Source organism: Neofelis nebulosa, chromosome 2 (assembly GCF_028018385.1).
Source record: "Neofelis nebulosa isolate mNeoNeb1 chromosome 2, mNeoNeb1.pri, whole genome shotgun sequence".
Lineage (NCBI taxonomy): Eukaryota > Metazoa > Chordata > Mammalia > Carnivora > Felidae > Neofelis > Neofelis nebulosa.
The window spans coordinates 179,657,035-179,682,596 of NC_080783.1; the positions used below are offsets into that span (position 1 = coordinate 179,657,035).

Consider the following 25,562-nt stretch of genomic DNA (forward strand, 5'->3'; position numbering starts at 1 on the left):
TCTTATAAGATACTAGAGCTTAAAGATGTTAAGTGACTTGCTCAAAGTCAAAATATGTGGCAGAATCAGGAATCAAAACCAGTTTGACTCCAGAGCCCACAGTTTTATCCACAGCAACCGTGCTCACAAAAAATAAAATAAAAATAAAAATAAAAAATAAAATAAAATAAAAAATAAAATAAAATAGATAAATAAGTACATATGTGCAATATACAAATAACACTACCAATGATTAGTTTAACTAAATTAATAGCCTTTAACAAGTCACTTACCACTCTAGGCCTCATTTTGCTCATCTATAAAATGAATGGGTTGTACTAGATTTTATTTAGAAGAGATTTACCAAGCATCTTCTGTGTGTGACATTCTATGTTAAGTAATGGTCACACAAGGTAATTAGATACCTGTGACCACAAGGAATTCAGTCTAGGAAGGCACATCAGGTAAACAAATGATTATAATAGTGTATTACGCGCAGTAGTAAATTGCACCATGTATTAAATTAGTACTGATGAGATTAACTTTGGGAAAAGTTCTTAAGACTAAATATTAGTTTGGGGGTGGGGGCAGAGAGAATGGAAGAACTTATCAAAGACAAGGAGGCAAAGAACAGCAGATTACGTGGAAAGACCCCAAGCAGATTAGCATTACTGGAATACGGTGGTGTAAAAGGGAAGGATGGCTAGAAAGAAAAGTAGAAAGGAAGGTAAAAAGCAGATGCAGCCTGCAGACAAAGTTATGAAACCCAGACTTTTTTTTTTATCCTATGCACAATAAGGAACAATTCAATTTTGAAGCAGAAAAATGAATGGTCATTGGGGCACCTGGGTGGCTCAGTCAGTTAAGTGTCCAACTTCAGCTCAGGTCATGATCTCACAGTTCATGGGTTCAAGTCCCATATCAGGTTCTATGCTGACAGCTCAGAGCCTGGAGCCTGCTTCAGATTCTGTATCTCCCCCCACCCCCCCACCTCGCTCTTGCTCTCTCTCTGCCCCTCCCCCACTCATGTCCTATCTCTTAAAATTAAATAAAAACATTAAAAAATTTAATTAAAAAAATAGTCATAATTATATTTTTAGAAAGACCAATTATGTGACTGTAAAGGAATTAGGATGGTGTCTGATGGAAGATGGGGCAAGAGATTATTGATGCTTCTCATAATGCAAGATAAAAGTTTAAAACAGGGCTGACAGAACATGGTGGCTGAACAGAATGGGGGAAAGAACTGAGAGAAAAAGGTATATAAGCTGATTCCCACCTTTTCAGTTTGAGCTGGGCTGTGCTACCAAGACAGGAGGAAGAAAGTCCCTATACTTCAGATTTTGAGGAAGAATTTAGTACAATGATTCATACATTTATTCAACAAACACTGAATGTTCACTGTATGCAAAGTGCTATGCTTCACAGTGAATGAGACAGACATGGCTTCATATACCATCATGGAGTTTACTTACACTCTAGAATACCAGACAAGCAGAAAATATCTAACATTAAAAATGTAGTAAGTGAGGGGTGCCTGGGTGGCTGAGTTGGTTGAGCTTCTAAGTTGGGTTCAGGTTGTGATCTCATGGTTTGTGAGTTGGAGCCCCACATCAGGCTTACTGCTCTCAGCATGGAGCCCGCTTGGGATCCTGTGTCCCCCCTCTGTCTCTGCCCTCCCTGCTCGCTTGCTCTTTCTCTCTCAAAAAATAAACATTTTTTAAAAATGTATTGAGTGAATTAAAAACAGAACTATGCTACAATCCAATAATCAGACTATTTGGTATTTATCCAAAGAATACAAAAATACTAATTCAAAGGGATACATACACCCCTATGTTTAAAGAATCATTACATATTAATAGCAAAATTATGGAAACAGCCTAAGTGTCTTATCGATTGATGACTAAAGATATAGGGAGAAAAAAAAAGATGTGGTATGTATATATATAACACACAATGAAATACTACTCAGCCATAAAAAATAATGAAATCTTGGGGAGCCTGGGTGGCTCAGTCGGTTAAGCGGCCGACTTCGGCTCAGGTCATGATCTCACAGTCCGTGAGTTCGAGCCCCGCGTCGGGCTCTGTGCTAACAGCTCAGAGCCTGGAGCCTGCTTCAGATTCTGTGTCTCCCTCTCTCTCTGACCCTCCCCTGTTCATGCTCTGTCTCTCTCTATCTCAAAAATAAACATTAAAAAAATAAAAATAAAAAAAATAATGAAATCTTCCCATGTGCAACAACATGGATGGAGCAAGAGGGTATTATGCTAAGGGAAATAAGTCAGTCAGAGAAAGACAAATACCATATGATTTCACTCCTATGTGGAACTTACAAAACAAAACAAAGTGAAAAAGGGAGAGAGAGAGCCAAACCAAGAAACAGACTCTTAACTACAGAGAACAGACCGATGGTTACCAGATGGGAGGTGGGTGGGAGGATGGGTTAACATAGATGCCGGGGATTAAGAAATACACTTGTTATGAGCACTGGGTGTTGTAGGTTAAGTGCTGAATCACTATATTGTATACCTGAAAGTAATATTACACTGTATGTTAAATAACTCAAATTTAAATTAAAAAATTTTTGAAATGTAGTAAGGGGCACCTGGGTGGCTCAGTGGGTTAAGCATCTGACTCTTGATCTCAGCTCAGGTCGTGATCTTACACTTCGTGAGACTGAGTCCCATTTTGGGCACTCTGCTGACAGCAGAGCCTGCTAGGGATTCTCTCTCTCCCTCTCTCTGCCCCTCTCCTGCTCACACATGCGCTCTCTCTCCCTCAAAATAAAAAATAAATAAAATAAGATAAAATAAGATAAAATAAAATAAAATAAAATAAAATAAAATAAAATAAAATAAAATAAAATAAAATAAAATAAAATAAAATAAAACAAAACAAAATAAAATAAATGTAGTGAGAGTTCTAAAGGAAACAAACAAGAACATGATAGAGGGGTAAGGAAATGAAGAAGGAAAACAAGAATCCTGTCTCTCTGAGGAGGCTGAGGAGGTGATGTTTAAGCTAAGACCTGAAGGACATGAAAGGTGAAGGTAGTAGTTGTCATTCTAGATGGAAGGAAAAGCTGAAGCCCTGATGTGGGAAACAGGTTGGCTTTTTCTGTGAAATAAGAGCAAACCAGTATGGCTGAAGCACAGTTGATGAGGGGATACCAGCATCTGACAGGTTAGAGACAGAGGCAAAAAGAGTCAATCGTGCAGACCAGGGCAAGAAACTGACTTTTTACCCTAAGTACAAGGAGAAGCCTTTCAAGAGTGACAGAGGTAATGTCCAGATCTGATTAAACTTTAAGAGGACTGTTTGCTGTGTGGCAGAGCTTGCCAAGGGGCAAAAGTAGAAGTGAAGAGAGTGCATATGAGGTCAGAGGAAAGGAAAGAAAAGGTATCTATGATAGGAGGTAAGAGGAAAAGAATGAGATATAGATTTGAAAGTAGAAAATGTTTCAATATTACCAAGGAGAGAAGAAGAAATGAAAAATGTCACTAAACAAATAGGTAGATGGTCATTTTGGAGATGGGGAAAAATGGCAGTGTAGTAGATGCTGCAATAGGACACCTAGATCCTTTTTAGGAACAAAGGACTTACTACTAGATCTGTTGGGAGTGCCAACAGCTAACAGCCCTCATCTATGGGGACTACACTGGCTGTAATCTAATGGGACAAACAGTTGTCCCACCCAAGGTCACACCACTTCCCCATGCAGACCCATTTCCAAAACTGAGTTGGGAGGTATAAGGTCCAGCGTTCACAGCCCAGCTCAACACAGATCTGAATAGTTGAGGATTTTTGCATCTGTGTTCATGACAGAGATTTGTCAGTAGTTTTCTTTTATAACATCTGTGTGGTTTTGCTGTTAGGGTAATGCTGGCCTCAAAGAATGAGTTAGGAACTATGTCCTCTGTTTCTATTCTCTGAAAGAAATTATAGAAGAATTATGGTATAATATAATCCTCAACAAAATATTAGTAAACTGAATCCAACAATGTATAAAAAGAATTCTACACCACAACCAAACAGATCTGAGTAGTTGTTACACCTTCAGATTTCCCCAAAATATCAGTTGGCATTCTAGATTCTATAGATTTTAAACCTACAAGACTGAAGTATAAACACTTGAAATTAACTGGCACAAAGACAGTATTTAAAACTGTGGGAATGGATAACATGGGAATGTAAAAGAAGGAGCAAGACAAAGGTACCGAAAACATTTACATTTAAGGTCAGTAGAATGAGGAATAACAGTCATAATAGCAACTAACAGCTGTTGAATGTTCTAAACGTTTTAGATATATTAACTCTCCAAATCCTCATAAAACCCAATGAGGTAGGGATTATTGTTAGCCACATTTTGCAGATGAGTTGAGGCATACTAAAGTTAAGTAGCTGGCCCAAGGAAACATCTAATAGTCATGACTGTACAAACCTAAACAGTCTGGCATCAGAGCCAGATATCTTAAAACTTTAATTTGTACTGTCTTTCAAGGGGAGCTAGATAAGGAAACAGATCAGCAGCACAGCCACTGAGGAAGGAAGAAAACCAGAAAAATATGATGACTGAGCAGCCCAGAGAAGAAATGCAGTATATCCATGAGGCATCCTGGATATGCGGTTCTAGAGCTTAAAATAAAAGTACTGTGCTGGGAACTCTGGGGAATCGGAGAGTAAGTGGTAGCTAAACAACAAGAACAAAAATTTAAAAAGATTACCCACAGACCTAAAGAGTGTGTAAAGTGAGATGGGTACCCAAGATGGAACCTTAAGGAATATAAAACACTTAAGGGATATATAGAAAAACAGGAGCATACAAGGAAATTATGGCAGAGTAACCAAGGATACAAGAAAAAAACAGAAAAATGAAATACTCTGAAGTCAGAAAGGTCAAGAGTAATTAATACTAAAAGTCAAAGGTACAAGAATTCTCTGATGATTTAATGGATCTAGGCAATGACCATCTATGACCACCAAAATCACAAAACCATCCGGACAACCAGACTTAATTAATCCCCTTAAGGAAGTACAAGGTACAACACCAAAACCATCAAACCTGAATACGATCAAGCCTCTACCTCTAACTTTCAATTTATAGGGATTACAGGGATCAGAGGAATAGTCAAAATCACAGCACTGTCAAACAATGGAAAAATCCAGATTGTGGGAAAACACTACAGAAAAACTACCACAATTTCTTTAAAAAAATTAAATAACTGGGGGCGCTGGGGTGGCTCAGTCGGTTAAGTATCTGACTCTTGATTTCAGCTCAGGTGTTGATCTCATGATTCCTAAGATGGAGCCCTGCATCTAGCTCCCACACTGACGGTGGGGAGCCTGCTTGGGATTCTTTCTCTTCCTCTCTCTGCCCCTCCCCTGCTCACAAGCATGCATGCGGTCTCTCTCTCAAAATAAGTAAACATTTTAAAAAGTAAAATAAATATATAAAAATAACTAAAATCTCTAAACAAACAGAGATTAAACAATCCACTTCTAAACAAACATATGGAGGGGTGCCTGGGTGGGTCAGTCGGTTAAGCGTCTGACTTAGGCTCAGGTCATGTCTCACAGCTCATGGGTTTGAGCCCTGTGTTGGGTTCTGTGCTGACAGCTCAGAGCCTGGAACCTGCTTTGGATTCTGTGTCTTCCTCTCTCTCTCTTCCTTTCTCCCACTTGCACTCTCTCTCAAAAATAAACAAACATTGGGGCGCCTGGGTGGCGCAGTCGGTTAAGCGTCCGACTTCAGCCAGGTCACGATCTCGCGGTCCGTGAGTTCGAGCCCCGCGTCAGGCTCTGGGCTGATGGCTCGGAGCCTGGAGCCTGTTTCCGATTCTGTGTCTCCCTCTCTCTCTGCCCCTCCCCCGTTCATGCTCTGTCTCTCTCTGTCCCAAAAATAAATAAAAAACGTTGAAAAAAAATTAAAAAAAAAAAACAAAAAACAAACATTAAAAAAATATATATGGATCAAGGAAGAAATCTCAAGAGAAATTTTAAATTGTTTTTTAGGTTTTTTTTTCTATTTTATTCTTTTCCCAAGTTTTTATTTAAATTACAATTAGTTAATTACAGTGTAATATGAGAAATTTTAAATTTGGAACAATATGAAAACACAATTTATCAAAATTAGTGGGATAAAGTGAAAGCAGTGCTTAGAGGAAAAATGACAACTCTGAATACATATAAGAGAAAAGAAAGATCTAAAATCAATCATCTTGGGGCATCTGGCTGGCTCACTCCAAGGAGCATGAGACTCTTAGTCTCAGGGTTGTGAGATAAAGCCCACCTATTGGGTGTAGAGATTACTTAAAAATAAAATATTAATAAATAAATAATTTTTAAGAATAAAATAAAATCAATCATTTAAATTTCCACCTTAGGAAACTAGAAAAAGAACAAATTAGGGATGCCTACGTGGCTGAGTCGGTGGAGCATCCACTCTTGATTTCAGCTCAGGTTGTGATCTCGGTTTGTGGGTTCAAGCCCCACATCAGGCTCTACGTTCACAGTGTGCAGCCTGCTTGGGATTCTCTCTCCCTCCTTCTCTGCCCCTCCCCTGCTCACGTGTGTGCACGTTCTCTCTCCCACAAAATAAATAAACATTAAAAAAAAAAAAAAAAAGGAGAACAAATTAAATCCAAATTAAACAGAGGAAAAGAAATAGTAAGAATTAGAACAGAAATCAGTGAAATTGAAAATGTGAAATCAATATAAATCAATAGAGAAAAATCAACAAAACCAAAAGCTGGTTATTTAAAAAGTCCAGGTTAAGTTTAAAAAAAAAAAAAAAAAAAAGAGGAGACAAATTACTAGTATCAGAAATGAAAGAGAAGGGACACATGGGTGGCTCAGTCGGACTGAGCATCCGACTCTTGATTTCAGCTCTGGTCTTGACCCCAGTATCATAGGATTGAGCCCCACATCATTCTCTCTCTCTCTCCTAATAAATAAATAAACTTAAAAAAAAAAAAAATAGAAGCAGAGGACATATGGACATACTTCCTAACTAATTCTTTGAGGCAAGCATTACCCTAACAGCAAAACCACACAGATAATTACAAAAGAAAACTACTGATAAATCTCTCTTATGAACACAGATGCAAAAATTCTCAACAAAATATCAGTAAACCAAATCCTCAACAAAACACTAGCAAACCGAATCCAAAAACATATAAGAAGAAATCTGTACCACAACCAAATGGATTTATCCCAGGTATAGAAGGCTGGCTCAACATTCAAACATCAATTAATGTAACCCATCACATGCAAAAAGGAAAATCACATGATCATATCAATAAATGAAAAAAAAAAAGCATTTGACAAATCCAACATTCATTCCTAATAACAACTCTAAGTAAACTACAAATAGAGATGAATTTCCTCAACTTGAAAACTATTTACAAAAAATCTACAACTAACATACTTAATGGTGAGAAATTCAAAACTTTCTCACTAAGATAAGGTACAACACAAGGATGTCCCCTCTCACCACTCCTTTTAAACACTGTACTGGAAGTTCTTGCTAATGCAATAAGACAAGACAGAGAAAAAAGAGATTAGGAAGGAAGACATAAAGCTCTTTGTTCACGGGTGACATATTATTTATGTGGAAAATCAGAAAGAATCACAAAAAAATAAAACAAAACAAAAAAACAACGCCTGGAACTAATATTACAGCAAGATTGCACAATACAAGGTTACTATACAAAAAGTGACTAGCTTTCCTATACACCAACAATGAAAAAGGGAATTTGACATTAAATAGAATACCATTTACATCAACACCCCAAAACAATGAAATATTTAAGTATAAATCTAAAAAATTTTGTACAAGATCTATATGAGGAAAACTAGAAAACTGATAAATGAAATCAAAGAACTAAATAAGTGGGAGAGATATTCTATGTTCATGAACAGGAAGATTCAATGTTATAAAATATCAGTTTTTTGCATTATTCAGCCATAAAAAAGAAAGAAATCTTACCATTGGCAACAACATGGATGCAGCTAGAGACTATAATGCTCAGTGAAATAAGTCAGAGAAAGACAAATACCATATGATTTCACTTATATGTGGAATTTAAGAAACAGATGAGCAAAGAGGAAAAAAGAGAGGGCGAGAGAGAGAAAAATAAGCTAAGAAACAACTCTTAACTGTGGAGAACAAACACTCCTGTTACCAGACTGGAGGGAGGTAGGGGTATGGGTCAAATGGGTGATGGGGCTTAGAAGTGCACTTGTGATGAACATTGGGTGACGTATGGAACTGCTGAATCACTATATTGCACACTTGAAACTAATATAACACTGTATGTTAACTACACTGGAATTAAAAAAAATTTTTAGGGGCACCTGGGTGGCTCAGTGGGCAGAGCATCCGGCTTTGGCTCAGGTCGAACTCTCAGTTCGTGAGTTCGAGCCCATACCGGACTTGCTGTTGAAAGCCTGTCAGCACAGAGCCTGCTTCAGATCCTCTGTTCCCCTCTCTGCCCCTGCCCACTTGCACTCTCCCCCAACATAAATAAATATCCAAACAAAAAAAAATTTTTTTCAAGTTATCAGTTTTCCCCAGGTTGATATACAGATACAATGCAATCTTAATAAAAATCCTAGCAGGTTATTTTGTGAATATCAATAAACTGGTTCTAAAGTTTATATTTGCCTGGGTGGCTCAGTCAGTTGAGCTTCAGCTCAGGTCATGATCTCACGGTCCATGAATTCGAGCCCCATGTCAGGCTCTGTGCTGACAGCTCGGAGCCTGGAGCCTGCTTCAGATTCTGTGTCTCCCTCTCTCTCTGACCATCCCCCGTTCATCTCTGTCTCAAAAATAAATAAACATTAAAAATAATTTCTTTTAAAGTTTATATGGAGCATGCCTGGGTAGCTCAGTTGGTTAAGCATCTGACTTCAGCTCAGGTCATGATCTCATGGTTAGTGGGTTCGAGCCCCACGTCAGGCTCTGTGCTGACAGCTCAGAGCCTAGACCCTGCTTCGGATTCTGTGTCTCCCTCTCTCTCTGCCCCTCCCCTGCTCGTGCTCTGTCTCTCTCAAAAATAAAATAAACATTAAAAATAAATTTTAATAAATAAAGTTTATATGGAAAGGCAAAAGACCTAGAATAGCCAACATAATATTGAAAGAAAAGAACAAAGTTGGAGAGCTGACCCTACGTAACTTCAAGACTCACTATAAAGCTACAGTAATCAAGACAGTGTGGTACTGGTAAAAGAATAAAGATATTAACGGAACAGAAGAGAGAGCCCAGAAACAGACCCACATAAATATAGTCAACTGATCTTTGACTCAAAGAACCAAGACAATTCAATATAGTTTCTTCAGCAAATGATGTTGGAACAAATGGACATCCGCATGAAAAAACAGAAACAAAAAAACATGAATCTAGACACAGACCTAACTAACACATTTCACAAAAATTAACTCAAAACAGGGAGAATGGATGGCTCAGTCAGTTGAGCATCTGACTCTTGATTTCGACTCGGGTCATGATCTTAGGGTCTGTGTATTCAAGCCCCGAGTTGGGCTCTGTACTGCCAGTTTGGAGTCTGCTTGGGATTCTCTGTCCCCCTCCCCCGCTCTCCTGCTCACGGAATCAAAAAATAAACAAACATTAAAATAAAAAGCATTAAAAAAATTAATTCAAAAACAGATCACAGATTTACCTAACTGTAAACACAAAACAGATTTACCTAACTGTAAAACACAATACTATAAAACTCCTAGAATGTAACAGAAGAAAATCTATGGGTATAATGGGTATAGTAATGCCTTTTTAGATACAACACCAAAGGCACAATCCATGAAAAAAATTATTGATAAGCTGGACTTCATTAAAATTAAAATTGTGGGGCTCAGTCAATTGAGAGTCCAACTTCGGCTCAGGTCATAATGTCACAGTTCATGAGTTTGAGCCCCACATCGGACTCACTGCTTTCAGTGCAATGCCTGCTTCAGATCCTCTGGCCCCTCTCTCTGCCCCATCCTCACTCACTCTCTTTCACCCAAAAATAAACATTTAGAAGTATAATAAAACAAAATTTGATTTAGCTTAATTCAAATAAAATTAAAATCATATGTTCTGTGAAAGAGAATATCCAAATAATTAAAAGACAAGCCAGACTGGGAGAAAATAATTGCAAAAGGCATATCGGATAAATGACTTATCCAAAAACATATAAAGAACTCATGCGGCGCCTGGCTGGCTCAGTTATTTGAACATCCAACTTTGGCTCAGGTCATGATCTCATGGTTTGTGAGTTCAAGCGCCGCATGGGAGTCAGTGCGAAGCCTCTGTCTCCCTCTCTGCCCCTCCCCAACTCACATTAGTGTGTGCTCTCTCTCTCTCAAAAATAAACATTAAAAAAAAAGAACACCTAACAATAAGAAAACAAAAACAAGAAAACAAAAACAATAAGAAAATATTCCAATTAAAAAGTGGGCCAAAGGGGCGCCTGGGTGGCGCAGTCGGTTAAGCGTCCGACTTCAGCCAGGTCACGATCTCGCGGTCCGTGAGTTCGAGCCCCGCGTCAGGCTCTGGGCTGATGGCTCGGAACCTGGAGCCTGTTTCCGATTCTGTGTCTCCCTCTCTCTCTGCCCCTCCCCCGTTCATGCTCTGTCTCCCTCTGTCCCAAAAATAAATAAAAAATGTTGAAAAAAAAAAATTAAAAAAAAAAAAAAAAAAAAAAAGTGGGCCAAAGACCTGAAAAGACCTCACCAAAGATGATATATAGATGGCAAATAAGCATATGGAAAAGATGCTCCACATCACACGTCATCAGGGAAATGCAAATTAAGACAAGAGTGAGACAGCACTACACACTTATTAGAATGGCCAAAATCCAGAACACTGATAACACCAAAAGTTGGGCAGGATGTGAAGCAACAGGAGCTCTCATACACTGCTGGTGGGATGCAAAACGGTACAAAAGCCATTCTGGAAGACAGTCTGTCAGTGTCTTACAAAACTAAACATATTCTTACCATATGATCTAGCAATCACATTCCTTGTTACTTACCCAAAGGAGATGAAAACTTACGTCCACACAAAAACCTGCACAGAGATGTTTACAGCAGCTTTATTCAATAATTGCCAAAACTTGGAAGCAAGACATCCTTGGGTAGGTAAATGAATAAACAGTGGCACATCCAGACAATGGACTATTATTCAGCACTAAAAAGACATGAGCTATCAAGCTATAAAAAACATGGAGTGAAATGCATATTAGTGAAAGAAGCCAATATGAAAAGGCTACATACCACAGGATTCCAAATATGCAGAACTATGGGGACAATATAAACATCAGTGATTGCCAGGCATGGGAGGAAGGTATGAAAAGGCAGAGGACAGAGGATTTTTAGGACAGTGAAAATATTCTTTATGATATAATGATGGGTATGTCTTTATACTTTTGTCCAAACCCACAGGATACACAACACCAAGAGCGAACCCTAAACTAAAACATGGACTCTGGGTGACTATGAGGTGTCAAAGGTAGAGTCCTCCTTGGTTAAAAAAAAAAGTACTATTCTAATGAGTGACGTTGACAATAGGGGAGGCTATGCATGTGTGTACCCTCAATCTGGTTGTAAATCTAAAACTGCTCTAAAAAATAAAGTCTTACACACACACACACACACACACACACACACACACACACACACACAAAGATAGAGATATATACACATATAACATACATATTGCAAAATAATACGAGATAGCCTGTAGATCAAAAGAGGCCTAAAAACCCTATCAACCGATCACAATATATGGACCTCACCTAGATACTAATTCAAACAAAGGTTTTTAAAAGTTGTAAGACAGGGCGCCTGGGTGGCTCAGTCGGTTGAGCGGCCGACTTCGGCTCAGGTCATGATCTCACGGTCCGTGAGTTCGAGCCCCGCGTCGGGCTCTGTGCTGACAGCTCGGAGCCTGGAGCCTGTTTCAGATTGTGTCTCCCTCTCTCCGACCCTCCCCCGTTCATGCTCTGTCTCTCTCTGTCTCAAAAATAAATAAACGTTAAAAAAAAATAATAATAAAATTAAAAAAAATAAAAGTTGTAAGACAGTCAAAATGAACGCTCACTATCTGATATTAAAAAACGAATATTAAAATCTTAAGTGTTAAATTAAAATTACGGTTATGTATATACATTTTACAAGCCCCACTCCCCACCTACATTTACAGTTGAAATAACGTAATACCTGGGATTTACTTCAAAATATCTGGGGGCAGGACAAAGGTTGGTAGGTGTGGAAGATGCAAGATTGGCCATGAGTTGATAATTGTTTAGGTTGAATATACTGAGGTTTATTTACATTTTCTAGTTTTGTACATTTCAAAAAGAAAATCAACTATATTTCTGTACACTAAAAATGAACAATCCAAAAATGAAATTAAGGGGCACCTGGGAGGCTCAGCTGGTTAAGCTGGATTTGGCTCAGGTCATGATCCCAGGGTCTGCCCCTTCTTCTCTGCCCCTCTCCCTCTCTCTCTCAAAAAAATAAATAAATATAAGTAAATAAATACATAAATAACAAAAATGAAATTAAGAAAGCAATTCCACATAAAATAATATCAAAAGAATAAAATACTTAGAAATAAATTTAACAAAAGATGTGTAAACTTATATGCATGAACTAGAAAACACTGTTCAAAGAAATGAAAGTCTAGTTTAATAGAAAGTTAACCCAAACTCATGAAGATTTCAAATGGTTAAGATGGCAAAACATTAGAAAATAATTCAAAATGATCTAAATAAACAGACATCATGTTCATCATCAGAAGACTTAATGCTGTTAAGATGGCAATGCTCTCCAAATTAACGTACCTATTTGATGCAATCCTTATTCAAATCCCAGCTGGATTCTTTGTAGAAACTGACCAACTGGTTCTAAACTTCATACGGAAATATAAAGGACCCAGAAGAGCCAAAACAATCCTAAAAAGAGAATTCTCACTTTCGAATTTCAAAATTTACTACAAAGCAACAGCAATCAAGATAGGGTCATACAGACAAAAGGATAGACATATTGCTTCGCAGAACAGAAATGAAGGTAAGAAATAAACACAATGCTCTGTGGTCATCTGATTTTTTAAAAGGGTGCCAACACCATTCAATAGTGAAAGAATAAGCTTTTCAACAAATAGTGATGGGACAACTGTATAGGCACATGGAAAACATAAAGCTGGACTCTTACACTTCATGCCATATACAAAAATAAACTCAAAATGGACCAAAAACCTAAGAGTGTAGGAGTGAAAAAACCAACACTCTTAGAAGAAAATACAGGTATAATCTTTAGGACCTTGGATTTGGCAATTAATTTTTAGATATGATACCAAAAGCATAAGCCAGAAAAGAAATGGATAAATTGGACTTCATGAAAATTAAAACCATTTTTGGGGCACCTGAGTGGCTCAGTCGGTTAAGCATCCGACTTCGGCTCAGGTCATGACCTTGCAGCTTGTGAGTTTGAGCCCCGCGTTGGGCTCTGTGCTGACAGCTCAGAGCCTGGAGTCTGCTTTGGATTCTGTGTCTCCCTCTCTCTGCCTCTCCCCCGTTCGCACTCGTCTCTCTCTCAGAAATAAACATTAAAAAATTAAAACTGTTTGTAAGTCAAAACACACTATCAGCAAAGTGAAAAGAGAATTCATAGAATGGAAGAAAATAATTGCAACCATGTAACTGATAAGGGACTTGTAACAAGAAAATAAGACATGGGGATGTAATGTACAGCATAGGGAATATAGTCAGTAATATTGTAAAACCTTTGTATGGTTAACAGATGGTAACTAGATTTATCATGGTGATCATTTTTTTAAATTTCTGGGGCTCTGTGCTGACAGTGCTGAGCCTGCTTGGGATTTTCTATTTCTCCCTCTCTCTCTGCCCCTCCCTCTCTCTCTCTCAAAAATAAATAAACATTAAAAAAAAAAGTACTCGGCAATCACAAAGAATGAAATCTTCCCATTTGGAATTACGTGGATGGAACTAGAGGGTATTACGTACGCTAAAGTGAAATTAGTCAGAGAAAGACACATATCATATGATTTTACTCATATGAGGAATTTAAGATACAAAACAGATGAACATAATAAGGGAAGGGAAGCAAAAATAATATAAAAACAGGGAGAGGGACAAAACATAAGAGACTCTTAAATATAGAGAACAAACAGAGGGTTGCTGGAGGGGTTGTGGGAGGGGGTGGGCTAAATGCAGGCATTAAGGAATCTACTCCTGAAATCATTGTTGCACTATATGCTAACTAACTTGGATGTAAACTAAAAAATTAATAATTTTTTTTAAATTAAAAGAATAAGTAAAGAAAAAAAAAAAGAAAAAGAAAGAACTGGGCAAAGGATATGAATAGACATGTCTCCAAAGAAGATATAAAAGGCCACATATTATACAATTTGATTTATAGTAAATGTTCAGGAAAAAAAAACAACAACACAGAAATAAAAAGTCTATGAGTAGTTGCTTAGGATTGGGGGATGGGTAAGGAGTTTCTTTTTGAGGTGACAAAAAATGTTCTAAAATTGTGATGACAGCTGCCCAAATCACTAAAAACAAAAATAATAGTACCATTGAACAGTACACTTTAAGTAGGTGAATTATATAGTATGTGAAACACATCTCAGTAATTTGTTACCAAAAGCCTTTATATTAAGAAAAAACTGATAAACATTTAAAAAAAAAAGTGGAGATGCCTGGGTGGTTCAGTTGGTTAAGTGCCCCACCCTTGATTACAGCTCAGGTCATGATCTCATGGTTGTGAGTTCAAGCCCTACACTGGGTTCTGCACAGACTGTGCGGAGACTGCTTGAGATTCCCTCTTTCTCTGTGCATCCCCCACTTGCACTGTCTCTCTCAAAATAAATAAACTTAAAAAAAAAACCAGTAACATGATAAATTAAACACCATTTAAAATGTTCAACATCATTACTCATTAGGGAAATGCAACAAAACCACAATAAATACTTCACATCCACCAGGAAGGCTGTAATCAAAAAGTAAAATAACAACTTTTGGTGAGGTTTTGAAAGCCTCACTACAAGGGGAAGTAAATGAAAAGATTGTTAAGTCTCATGTTCACAACGAAAAGAGTAGGAGACAAGACTATAGGAAAAGCACTTCAAAAGCTAGAGAGCAAACAGATGAGTGGGAACTTGGTTTAGTTCTCCATTGTCTTCACTCTGCTAAGCTAATAGCAGGATAAACCTAGAAACAAGACAAATTTCCTGCAAGGGATCCCAGAAAGACTCTGAGATTCAAATCTCCACACAAATAAAATGGAAATTATTTCCTATTGCCCATCCATTTGTTGTGAGGAGTAAAACAGGAACTGGATATGAAAGCACTCTTCAAATAGTAAAATGCTTTAAGAGTACAATATAAAGAAACCTTATCAAAAAAAATGAAATAGGGATACCTGGGTGACTCAGTTGGTTAAGTGTCCAACTCTTGATTTTGGATCAGGTCATGATCTTACAGTTCATGGGATCGAGCCCCACACGGGCTTGGCATTCTCTCTCTCTCCCTTCTCTCTCTGCCCCTCCCCCGTGCACTCATCCAAGAGTGCTCGCGAGTGCACACACTCTCTCAAAATAAAGAAATAAACTTTAAAAGATTAAAATAAAAGAGCGTTAGTATTACCTTGCCATGTCATCACCCCAAGGAATTGATCAGCTACTTCCTGAGGGAAACTCCAATGCTCTGGAAGGCACAATGTTCCATCAGATCTTTCAGAACACAATTTCTCTAGGTTAGCAATCAGGAAGTTCAGGCAGATGTTGACCAAAGAGTAGGGAGATGCCTCCTCCTAGAAAACAAACTTTGTTAGAATACATCCAGAAAAACTCAGCACAGAAGTAGACCATGCAAAAGACATCAAACTAGTTGGTAAGGATATCTGAAGATACATTCTCCTTACCCTAGTAGTGACTTACATGATTTATATGTAACGAAACCACCTTATTCCAACTGTTAACTGAATGGAAGATTTTATCTATTTCTGTTGTATCTTAAAAAAAAAATAAGTTCTCTCAATCCTTCACTCATCACCTGTTGTGTGCCAGCCATTGAAAATACAGGGATGAGCAAAATATTATTTTAATCCTTTTGGAGCTAATAGTGGGGAACACAACCAAGAAATCTGACAATTTCAATGAAACACAAGGGGCAACTCAAACAGATATCACATGGTCATTCACTCAACAAATATTTATTACTCAGTGATTACTATGTCCCAGAGGATAAGGCCTGTCTATTCTTTTTTTTTTTTTAAGTGAATTTTTTTAAGTTTATTTATTTATTTTGAGAGAGACAGAGTGCGAGCCGGGGAGGGGCAGAGAGAGAGGAAGAGAGAATCCCAAGCAGGTTCTCCACCGGCAGCAAAGAGTCTGACGCGGGGCTCAGACTCACAAACCATGAAATCATGACCTGAACCAAAACCAAGAGTCAGACACGTAACTGACTGAGCCATGCAGGTGCCCCAGGCCTGCCTATTCTTACCCTCAAGTGTTCACAATGTAAAAGTGTGCTATACCAGGCTGCTGTAGAAGAGTAAGAACTGACAGTGAGGTGAGAGTAAAGAGGCATATGGTCTCTTTCTCCTCTAAGAGAAACTGGCATTTGTTTATCCAACAAATATTTGAAAGGCATGGCACTGTATCAGACACGAAGAGATAGACAAAGGTCAAACAGAGGTTGTTACCTTTGTCAGAGGCTTCAACATGGAATAATTCCTTGACTTCCACACCACTTTCAAATGATTAAGTTCCCTCAATGACCCAAAGTAAAAATTACTCCTTTGCAAATACCCTCAACTCCTTATTCCGTCTCCAGACAAGATTCCCTGAAAGAGTCTCAGGAGACTTCTACTTAGGTCTTAAAAGCCAGAATTGGTTTACAGGCCCATGGAAAAATGGAGATTATACTTCATGTGGGTAATTTCCACACATCTATCTCCCAGGTCTCTATCTCTTTGTTTAGTGGTATATATTTCTTCACAGTCTAATTGTATATTGTTCTTTTTTCATGACTTATTTCATCTTTTATATCTTTACTTTTAAATATACTTATAGTGTTTTAATAATCCATTTCCTTAATTTTCCTGGAATGTAATCCTGTTGTTGATTCTGTTGAATTTTACTCATGGAGATTCATGGTTCATAAATTAACATTGTGAACGCACTTTTAATGGGATTTTATTTACTGGACTCCTATGAGGCCTGGGTAGAAGACATGTCACAGGGGCGCCTGGGTAGCTCAGTTGGTTAAGCATATGACTCTTAATCTCCACTCAGGTCATGATCTCATAGTTCATGAGTTCAAACCCCACACTGGGCTCTGCACTGAAAGCGTGGAGTCTACTTGGGATTCTGTCTCTCTCTCTCTCTCTCTCTCTTGCACTCTCTCTCTCTCAAAATAAATAAGCTTAAAAGAAGAAGAAAAAAGATGTTCACATCAGAGAGATTCTGCAAAACTATGGTTACCCCAGGGGAAATACCAAGGCTCACCCTGATAATTTCTCAACTATAGATTTCCTGAACCAAGCAAGAAACCCTAAATGTGGGGCCCAGTCAGTTAAGTGTCCAACTCTCAATTTTGGTTCAGGTCATGATCTTGTGGTTCATGAGATTGAGCACCACGTTGGGCTCTGTACTGACTGTGTGGAGCCTGCTTGGGAGTCTCTCTCTGCCCTTCCCAAGCTGTGCTGTCTCTCAGAATAAACAAACAAACAAACAAAAAACCCTGAATGTGTGTGAAGACAAGCCTATGGTAGCAAATTTTTTTTTAATGTTTATTTATTTTTGAGAGAGAGAGACAGACAGTAACAGAGACACAGTGCGAGCAGGAGAGGAGCAGAGAGGGAGACAAAATCCAAAGCAGGCTCCAGGCTCCGAGCTGTCAGCAGAGAGCCTGATGTGGGGCTCGAACTAAAAACCTTGAGATCATGGCCTGAGCCAAAGTCGAACGAATTAACTGACTGTGCCACCTAGGCGCCCTGCAAATTGTTTTTTTGTTTATTTATTTTTGAAAGAGAAAGAGCACAAGTGGGGAGAGAGGTAGGGAGAGAGGGAGACACATAATCTGAAATAGGCTCCAGGCTCTGAGCTGTCAGCACAGAGTCTTATGCAGGGCTCGAACTCATCAACTGCGAGATTGTGACTTGAGCCAAAGCTGGATACCTGACTGAGCCACCCAGGCACCCCAGTAGCAAATTTTAAGCAGGTATCTTTCTACTCAAAATCCACGCCAAAACCGACAGCATTCCCCATTTCCCTTTCCCATAAGCAAATTTTTTTAGATCTACCATTTCACTAAAGTAAAGCCAGCCTTTGTTAGCCCATATTAGTTTATATTATATATATAGTTATAGTTTACAGTATCCACTCAAATTCCCTACCAGATTTTGGCAAAAGCCTAGCCTCCAATCCCAAGTTATTGATATTGGTAAATGTCAAAGATTTAGGGTCTGCTTACAGTGATGTTTTCCACTTTATCTGGATTAGGTGGGGGTGCTGGGGATTTCTCTTACTTTGCAAATGTTTGTAACATTTGATCCCAAATATTTAGTTTTAAGATTTTCTAACATTATTTGCCATATTACTACATGACAGCCTCATTTAAAAAATATAGCATAGTAGGGATGGCTGGGTGGCTCAGTCAGTTAAGCACTTAATCTGTTAAACACTTAATCTGTTAATTTAATCAGTTAAGCACTGACTCTTAATCTCAGCTCAGGTCATGATCTCACATTTTGTTGGATGGAGCACAGCATAGGGCTCTGCACTAACAGCGAGGACCCTGCTTAGGATTCTCTCTCTCCTGCTCTCTCTTCCCCTCCCCTGTGCACTTGCTCTCGCTCTTTCTCTCTCAAAATAAACATTTTTTAAAAAGAACAAAAATAAAAATATAGTATACTAAAGACTAAATCCACATAAAAGATATTTAGAAATTTATAAAACATTCAGGGGCACCTGGGTAGCTCAGTCGGTTAAGTGACCAACTTCAGCTCAGGTCATGACCTCACAGTTTGTGGGTTCGAGCCCCACGTCAGGCTCTGTGCTGACAGCTCAGAGTCTGGAGCCTGCTTCGGATTCTGTATCTTCCTCTCCCTCTGCCCCTCACCTGCTCATGCTCTGTCTCTCTGTTTCTCAAAAATAAACAAACATTAAAAAAATTATTTAAAGAAAATTTATAAAACATTTCAAATATAAAAATAAAATATAATATAAAGTATATTTTTAAAATATGCTTTTGTATTTATCCCATAGCTTAAAATGAATATACCAGTATGTTTGCAGTCCCTTTCTGATGCTATTTCCCATCCCTTCACCCAGAGGCAATCATTATCTTGTATACTATTTAGTTCTCCATGTCTGTAAACTTTATGTAAGCAGAATTGTACTACAGCACTTGCCACCTACCTCCTACCCAGACTCACTCCTTAATCTTCTCTACCCTGCTCTCTACTGGAATTAAGCAGATCTCCTGAACAGATTCCCTTGCCCTGCTGTCAGTTTGGTTCTGACAACATGAAACTCTCAAAGAAGACAGAAGGGAGATGAATGAAGTTAGAACATGTATTTGTTTCCTAGTGGGGCTAAAATTACCACAAAAAATGAGATGACTAACTCTGGAAAACAATATGGAGGTTCCTCAAAAAATAAAAAATAGAACTACCCTATGACCCGGGAATTGCACTACCAGGTATTTATCCAAGGGATACAGGTGTGCTGTTTCAAAGGGACACATGCACCCCAATGTTTATAGCGGCACTATCAACAATAGCCGAAGTATGGAAAGAGCCCAAATGCCCATCGATGGATGAATGGATAAAGAAGATTTGGTGTGTACACACGTACACACACACACACACACACACACACACACACACACTGGACTATTAGTAGGCAATCAAAAAGAATGAAATCCTGCCATTTGCAACTACGTGGATGGAACTAGAGGGTATTATGCTAAGCAAAATTAGTCAGTCAGAGAAAGACAAAAATCATATGACTTCACTCATATGAGGACTTTAAAACACACAACAGATGAACACAAGGGAAGGGAAGCAAAAATAATATAAAAACAGGGAGGGGGACAAAACAGAGGAAACTCTTAAATATGGAGAACAAACAGAGGGTTACTGGAGGGGTTGTGAGAGGGGGGATGGGCTAAATGGGTAAGAGGCATTAATCTACTCCTGAAATCATTGTTGCACTATATTACAACTAACCTGGATGTAAATCAAAAAAATAAATAAAGACTGAGAAAAAAAAATGAGATGGCTAAAAACAACAGAAATTTGTTCTCTCACAGTTCTGGAGAACAGAAGTCCAGAAAACAAGTCCCCTGAGAGCAGGGCCATTCTCCTCTGAAGGCTCAAGGGAAAAACTGTTATCAGCTTGTAGAGGCTCCTGGCTCTCCCCAACTGAGGCAGCATAAATGATCTCTGTCTTCATCTTCACATGGCCTTCCTCCCTGTGTCTCCAGGTCTCAAATCTCCCTCCATTCTCTCATAAAGATTCCACTAATCTCATCAAGATTCTTAACATTTGTTAAGACTTGTTAATGATTTGTTAAGGTTGCCTTGGGCTGGGTCCCCCAAATCACTCCTTTAAAATTAGCCCTCACTCCTTGCTATAGACTGTGTTCCTCAAAAATTCTTATGTTGAGGGGTGCCTGGGTGGCTCAGTCAGTGAAGTGTCCAACTCTTGATTTTGGCTCAGGTTATGATCTCAAGGTTTGTGAGTTTGAGCCCCACATCCAGCTCTGCACGGACAGTGCAAAGTCTGCTTGGGATTCTCTCTCTTTGCCCCTCCCCTGCTCTCTCTCTCTCAAAATAAATAAATATTAAAAAAATTTAATAAAACAAAATCTTTCCCAAAAAAGTACAATAGGGGAAAAAAATTAAGTACAACTAAAATAGCTTTCAGAAATAAAGCTGAAATAAAGATATTCTCAAACAAACAGCAGAGAGAACTTGTTGCCAGCCAATCTACACTATAAGAAAGGTTAAATGTTCTTTAAGCTGAAGAAAAAGGAAAGAAGATGAATATTTGGGATTTAAGAAAAAGGGAGTAATGGAAATGGAAACGTGGATAAAGAGAAAAACTTTTTTATTTCCTAATGTCTTTAAGAAATAACTGATCAAAGCAAAAATAAAGAAATAAATTGTGCAATTTATAACATGGAGAAGTAAGAGGTATATTATCTCACTAGCACCAAGGACAAAACAAAAGGGAAAAAAAATCAAAGAATACTGTTTTAAGGTAAACTGCTATATTTAAAAAAAATTTTTTTTTAACGTTTATTCATTTTTGAGAGACAGAGCCTGAGTGGGGAAGGGGCAAAGAGAGGGAGACACAGAATCTGAAGCAGGCTCCAGGCTTCGAGTTGTCAGCACAGATGTGGGGCTCGAATTCACAAACAGTGAGATCATGACATGAGCTGAAGTCGGATGCTTAACCAACTGAGCCACCCAGGTGCCCCTAAACTGATATATTTTAAAGTAGAATGTGATCAAGTCAAATGTGTATTTTAAAACCCAGAGCTGTGACTCTCAAACTTCTTGGTCTTAGGACCACTTTATACTCTTAAAAACTGGATTCTATCTATCAACATGTTACTACATAAGTTAAAACTGAGAAATCTTTAAAACCTGTATTAATTCATTTAGAAATAAAAGAAGCTAAAAACCCAATTCCACGCTGGGGTGTCTGGGTGGCTCAGTCAGTTGAGTGTCCAACTTTGGCTCAGGTCATGATCTCACAGTTCACGGGTTCAAGCCCTACATCGGGCTCTGTGCTGACAGCTTGCTCAGAGCCTGGAGCCTGCTTTCAGATTCTGTGTCTCCTTCTCTCTCTGCCTCTCCCCTGCTCATGCTTTGTCTCTGTCTCTCAAAAATAAATAAACGTAAAAAAAAAAAAAAAAAACTAAAAAAAAAAGAAAATGGGGCCTTAGAGACCACAGAGGTCCTTAATCCACACTTTAAAAACTGCTACCTTTGAGTGACCATTAAAGACTGACAGAAGGGGGGAGGGGGGAAAGACTGGAAGAAGGTAAAGGAGAGAAGCAGAACTAGCAAGTCAATAGGAGAGATAAAATGAAACTTGAAAAGTGTTCAAGTCAGGAAAGGAAGAAACAAAACGACAAACAGGACAAATAAAACACAAATAGCAACACAGCAGACTTTAAACCCAACAATTTTGATAATCACATTTACTCTGATTTAAAAGGCAGATTGTCAGACTGAATAAAAGACCTTTTCTACAAGAGATGTGCTTTAAACATGAACAACCATACAGGATTGTCAAATACCAATCATAAGGAAAACGGAGTTAACTATATTAATGTCAGAAAAAGACTTCAAGGTAAGACTATTACCAGAATACATAAAGATAAAAGGATCAATTCATCAGGAAGACGTAATTCCTAAATGTATATGCACTTACTAACAGCTTCAAAATTCATGAAGCAAACTCAAAGAATAAAAAGAAAAATCCAGAGTTGTAAATGAACATTCATCTTCAAACAACTGATAAAAAACAAGTAACTGGAAAAGGAGTAAGAATATAGAAAATTAACATTATCAACCAACTTCACCTGACATTAATAGATAAAACCCATATATATTGCTGTACAATATATATCTTTAAGTGCAGAGAAGTGTGCACCAAGATAAATCATATCTGAGCCATAAAACGAATCTCAATAAATGTAAATGGATTAAGGGGCACCTGAGTGGCTCAGTCTGATGAGTGTCCAGCATCAGCTCAGGTCATGATTCTCACAGTTCCTGAGTTCAAGCCTCGCCACTGTCAGTACAAAGCCCACTTTGGATCCTCTGTCTCCCCACCCCTTTTTGCCCCTCCCATGCTGGTGCTCTCTATCTCAAAAATAAATAAACATTTAAAATATATGTATACAGGGACGCCTGGGTGGCGCAGTCGGTTAAGCGTCCGACTTCAGCCAGGTCACGATCTCACGGTCTGTGAGTTCGAGCCCCGCGTCAGGCTCTGGGCTGATGGCTCGGAGCCTGGAGCCTGTTTCCGATTCTGTGTCTCCCTCTCTCTCTGCCCCTCCCCCGTTCATGCTCTGTCTCTCTCTGTCCCAAAAATAAATTAAAAAAAAAAAAAACGTTGAAAAAAAAATTTTTTTAATAAAATAAAATAAAATATATGTATACAATGGATTAAAATCATAGAGTATTGTCTCTAACAATAATTATGTTTGAAGTCAATTTACAATTTTTTTTTTAACGTTTATTTATTTTTGAGACAGAGCATGAACGGGGTAGGTTCAGAGAGAGGGAGACACAGAATCTGAAACAGGTTGATTTCAGATTCGGCCTGTTCTGAATCACAGAACAGAGCTGTCAGCACAGAGCCCAACGCGGGGCTCGAACTCACAGACCGCGAGATCATGACCTGAGCCGAAATCGGCCGTTTAACCGACTGAGCCACCCAGGCGCCCCTCGTTTGAAGTCAATTTAAAAAAAAAAAAAGATGTGTGTGGAGTGCCTGAGTGGCTCAGTTGGTTGAGCACCCAACTCTTGATTTCAGCTCAGGTCCTACAATCAATCCACACGAAGGACTCTGCACTGGGTAAGGGGCCTACTTGGGATTCTCTCTCCCTCTCCCCTCTCCCCCTTAAAAAAAAAAAAAGATATCTTAAATATCCCCAACTATTTGGTAATGAAGCAATACATTTCTAAACATCCCATGGCTCAAAGAAGAAATCATAATGGAAATTAGAAAATATTGTGAACAATATACCAGAGTTTATGGGTATTAACCAAAGCACCATTGGAGGAAATGTTTGTATCAGAAACAAGATGCAAGGGGCACCTGGGTGGCTCAGTCTGTGAAGCGTCCAACATTGGCTCAGGTCATTATCTTAAGGTTCATGAGTTCAAGCCCCGCATCAGGCTCTTTGCTGACAATTCAGAGACTTGAGCCTGCTTCAGATTGTGTGTGTGTGTGTGTGTGTGTGTGTGTGTGTGTGTGTCTGTCTGTCTGTCTCTCTGCCCCTCCCCCACTCGCGCTATGCCTCTCTAAAAAATAAATTTAAAAACATTTTAAAAAATTTAGAAACAAGTTATAAATTTAATGCCCTAAGTTTCCACCTTAAAAAGATAGAGAGTAAGTTAAACCCAAAGATAAACATAAGAAATTATAAAGATACAAGCAGAAATAAAACAGATGTGCAATGGATATAAATGAAAACCAAAAGTTAGTTCTTCAAAAAAACTAACAATTATTAAATCCCTAGATACAAAGACTAAGAGAAAGTAAAAAGAGAAAACACCAATACCAGGAACAAAAGAGGGAACATCATGACAGATCCTATAAGAATTAAAATGACAATAAAGGTATCCTATGAACAATTTTGCCAATAAATTTGGTAACTCAGATGCAATAGGCAAATTACTTAAATAACTACAAAAACTGATAATCTGTTAATAAGTGCATACATATTTAGGAATGTTATGACTCGATAAATTGATGCTTTTATAAAACATAAAATGAAGTATACGAATAGCTCTCCCAAAGAAATTAGTTTCAGTGGCTTCACTGATGAGTGCTATTAAACATCTAAGGAAGAAATAATCTCAGGGTCATGAGTTTGAGCCCCACATTGAGGGCAGAGTTTACTCAAAAGAAATAATTAAATTTTTAAAAAGGCAAAAAATAATATCTATCCTCCACAAACTCAAAAAATTGAATAGGAAAAAAAATTGAACAGGGAACAATTCCCAATTCATTTTTGAGGCCAGCATTATCGTGATACTAAAACTAGACAAAATATCTCTGGAGAGCAATCTCCCTCATAAACACGGGGCATACAAATACTTAATGAAATATCAGCAAATAAAATCCTGTGGTATATAAAAACAATACATCATGACCATGTGGGGTTTAGATGTAAATGTAAAGTTAAATTCACAATCTAGAAAGTCCACCACATTAACAGAAAAACAACAAAAACATATAATCTTAATAAATGCTGAAAAAGCACTTGACAAAATTCAACACACATTCATGATTTTAAAAATACTCCTGGCAAGGGCGCCTGGGTGGCTCAGTCAGTTGAGCGTCCGACTTCGGCTCAGGTCATGATCGCTCAGGCTGTGAGTTTGAGCCCTGCATCGGGCTCTGTGCTGACAGCTCAAAGCCTGGAGCCTGCTTCTGATTCTGTGTCTCCCTCTCTCTCCTGCCCCTCCCCCGCTCATGCTCGCTCGCGCGCGCGCTCTCTCTCTGTCAAAAATAAAAACATAAAAAAAAATTTTTTTTTTAAATATACTCCTGGCAAACTAGGAATAGAAGAAAACATCCTTAACTTGATAAAGGGCATCTATGGAAAAACCTTTAACGAGTATCATACTTAAAGGTGAAAGATCTAGAATACAAAGATGTTTACTCTCACCACTTCAACATTTTACAAAGGTTCTAGAGAAAATACAATTTAGAAAAAGGAAATAAAAAGCATAGACTTAAAAAAAAGCATAGACTAAAAGGGAATAAAGTAAAGCTGTCTTTACTTGCA

At 38.2% G+C, this 25,562-nt stretch overlaps 1 protein-coding gene across 1 annotated transcript in view; it reads right to left on the minus strand.

Moving 5' to 3' along the window:
* Positions 1-25,562, minus strand: part of ZYG11A (zyg-11 family member A, cell cycle regulator) — a 72,363-nt gene that overhangs the window by 45,048 nt on the left and 1,753 nt on the right. Inside the window, exon 2 of the mRNA XM_058717364.1 lies at positions 15,660-15,825. Coding sequence (XP_058573347.1) covers positions 15,660-15,825 — 166 coding nt within the window. The remainder of the gene's footprint in view (positions 1-15,659; positions 15,826-25,562) is intronic.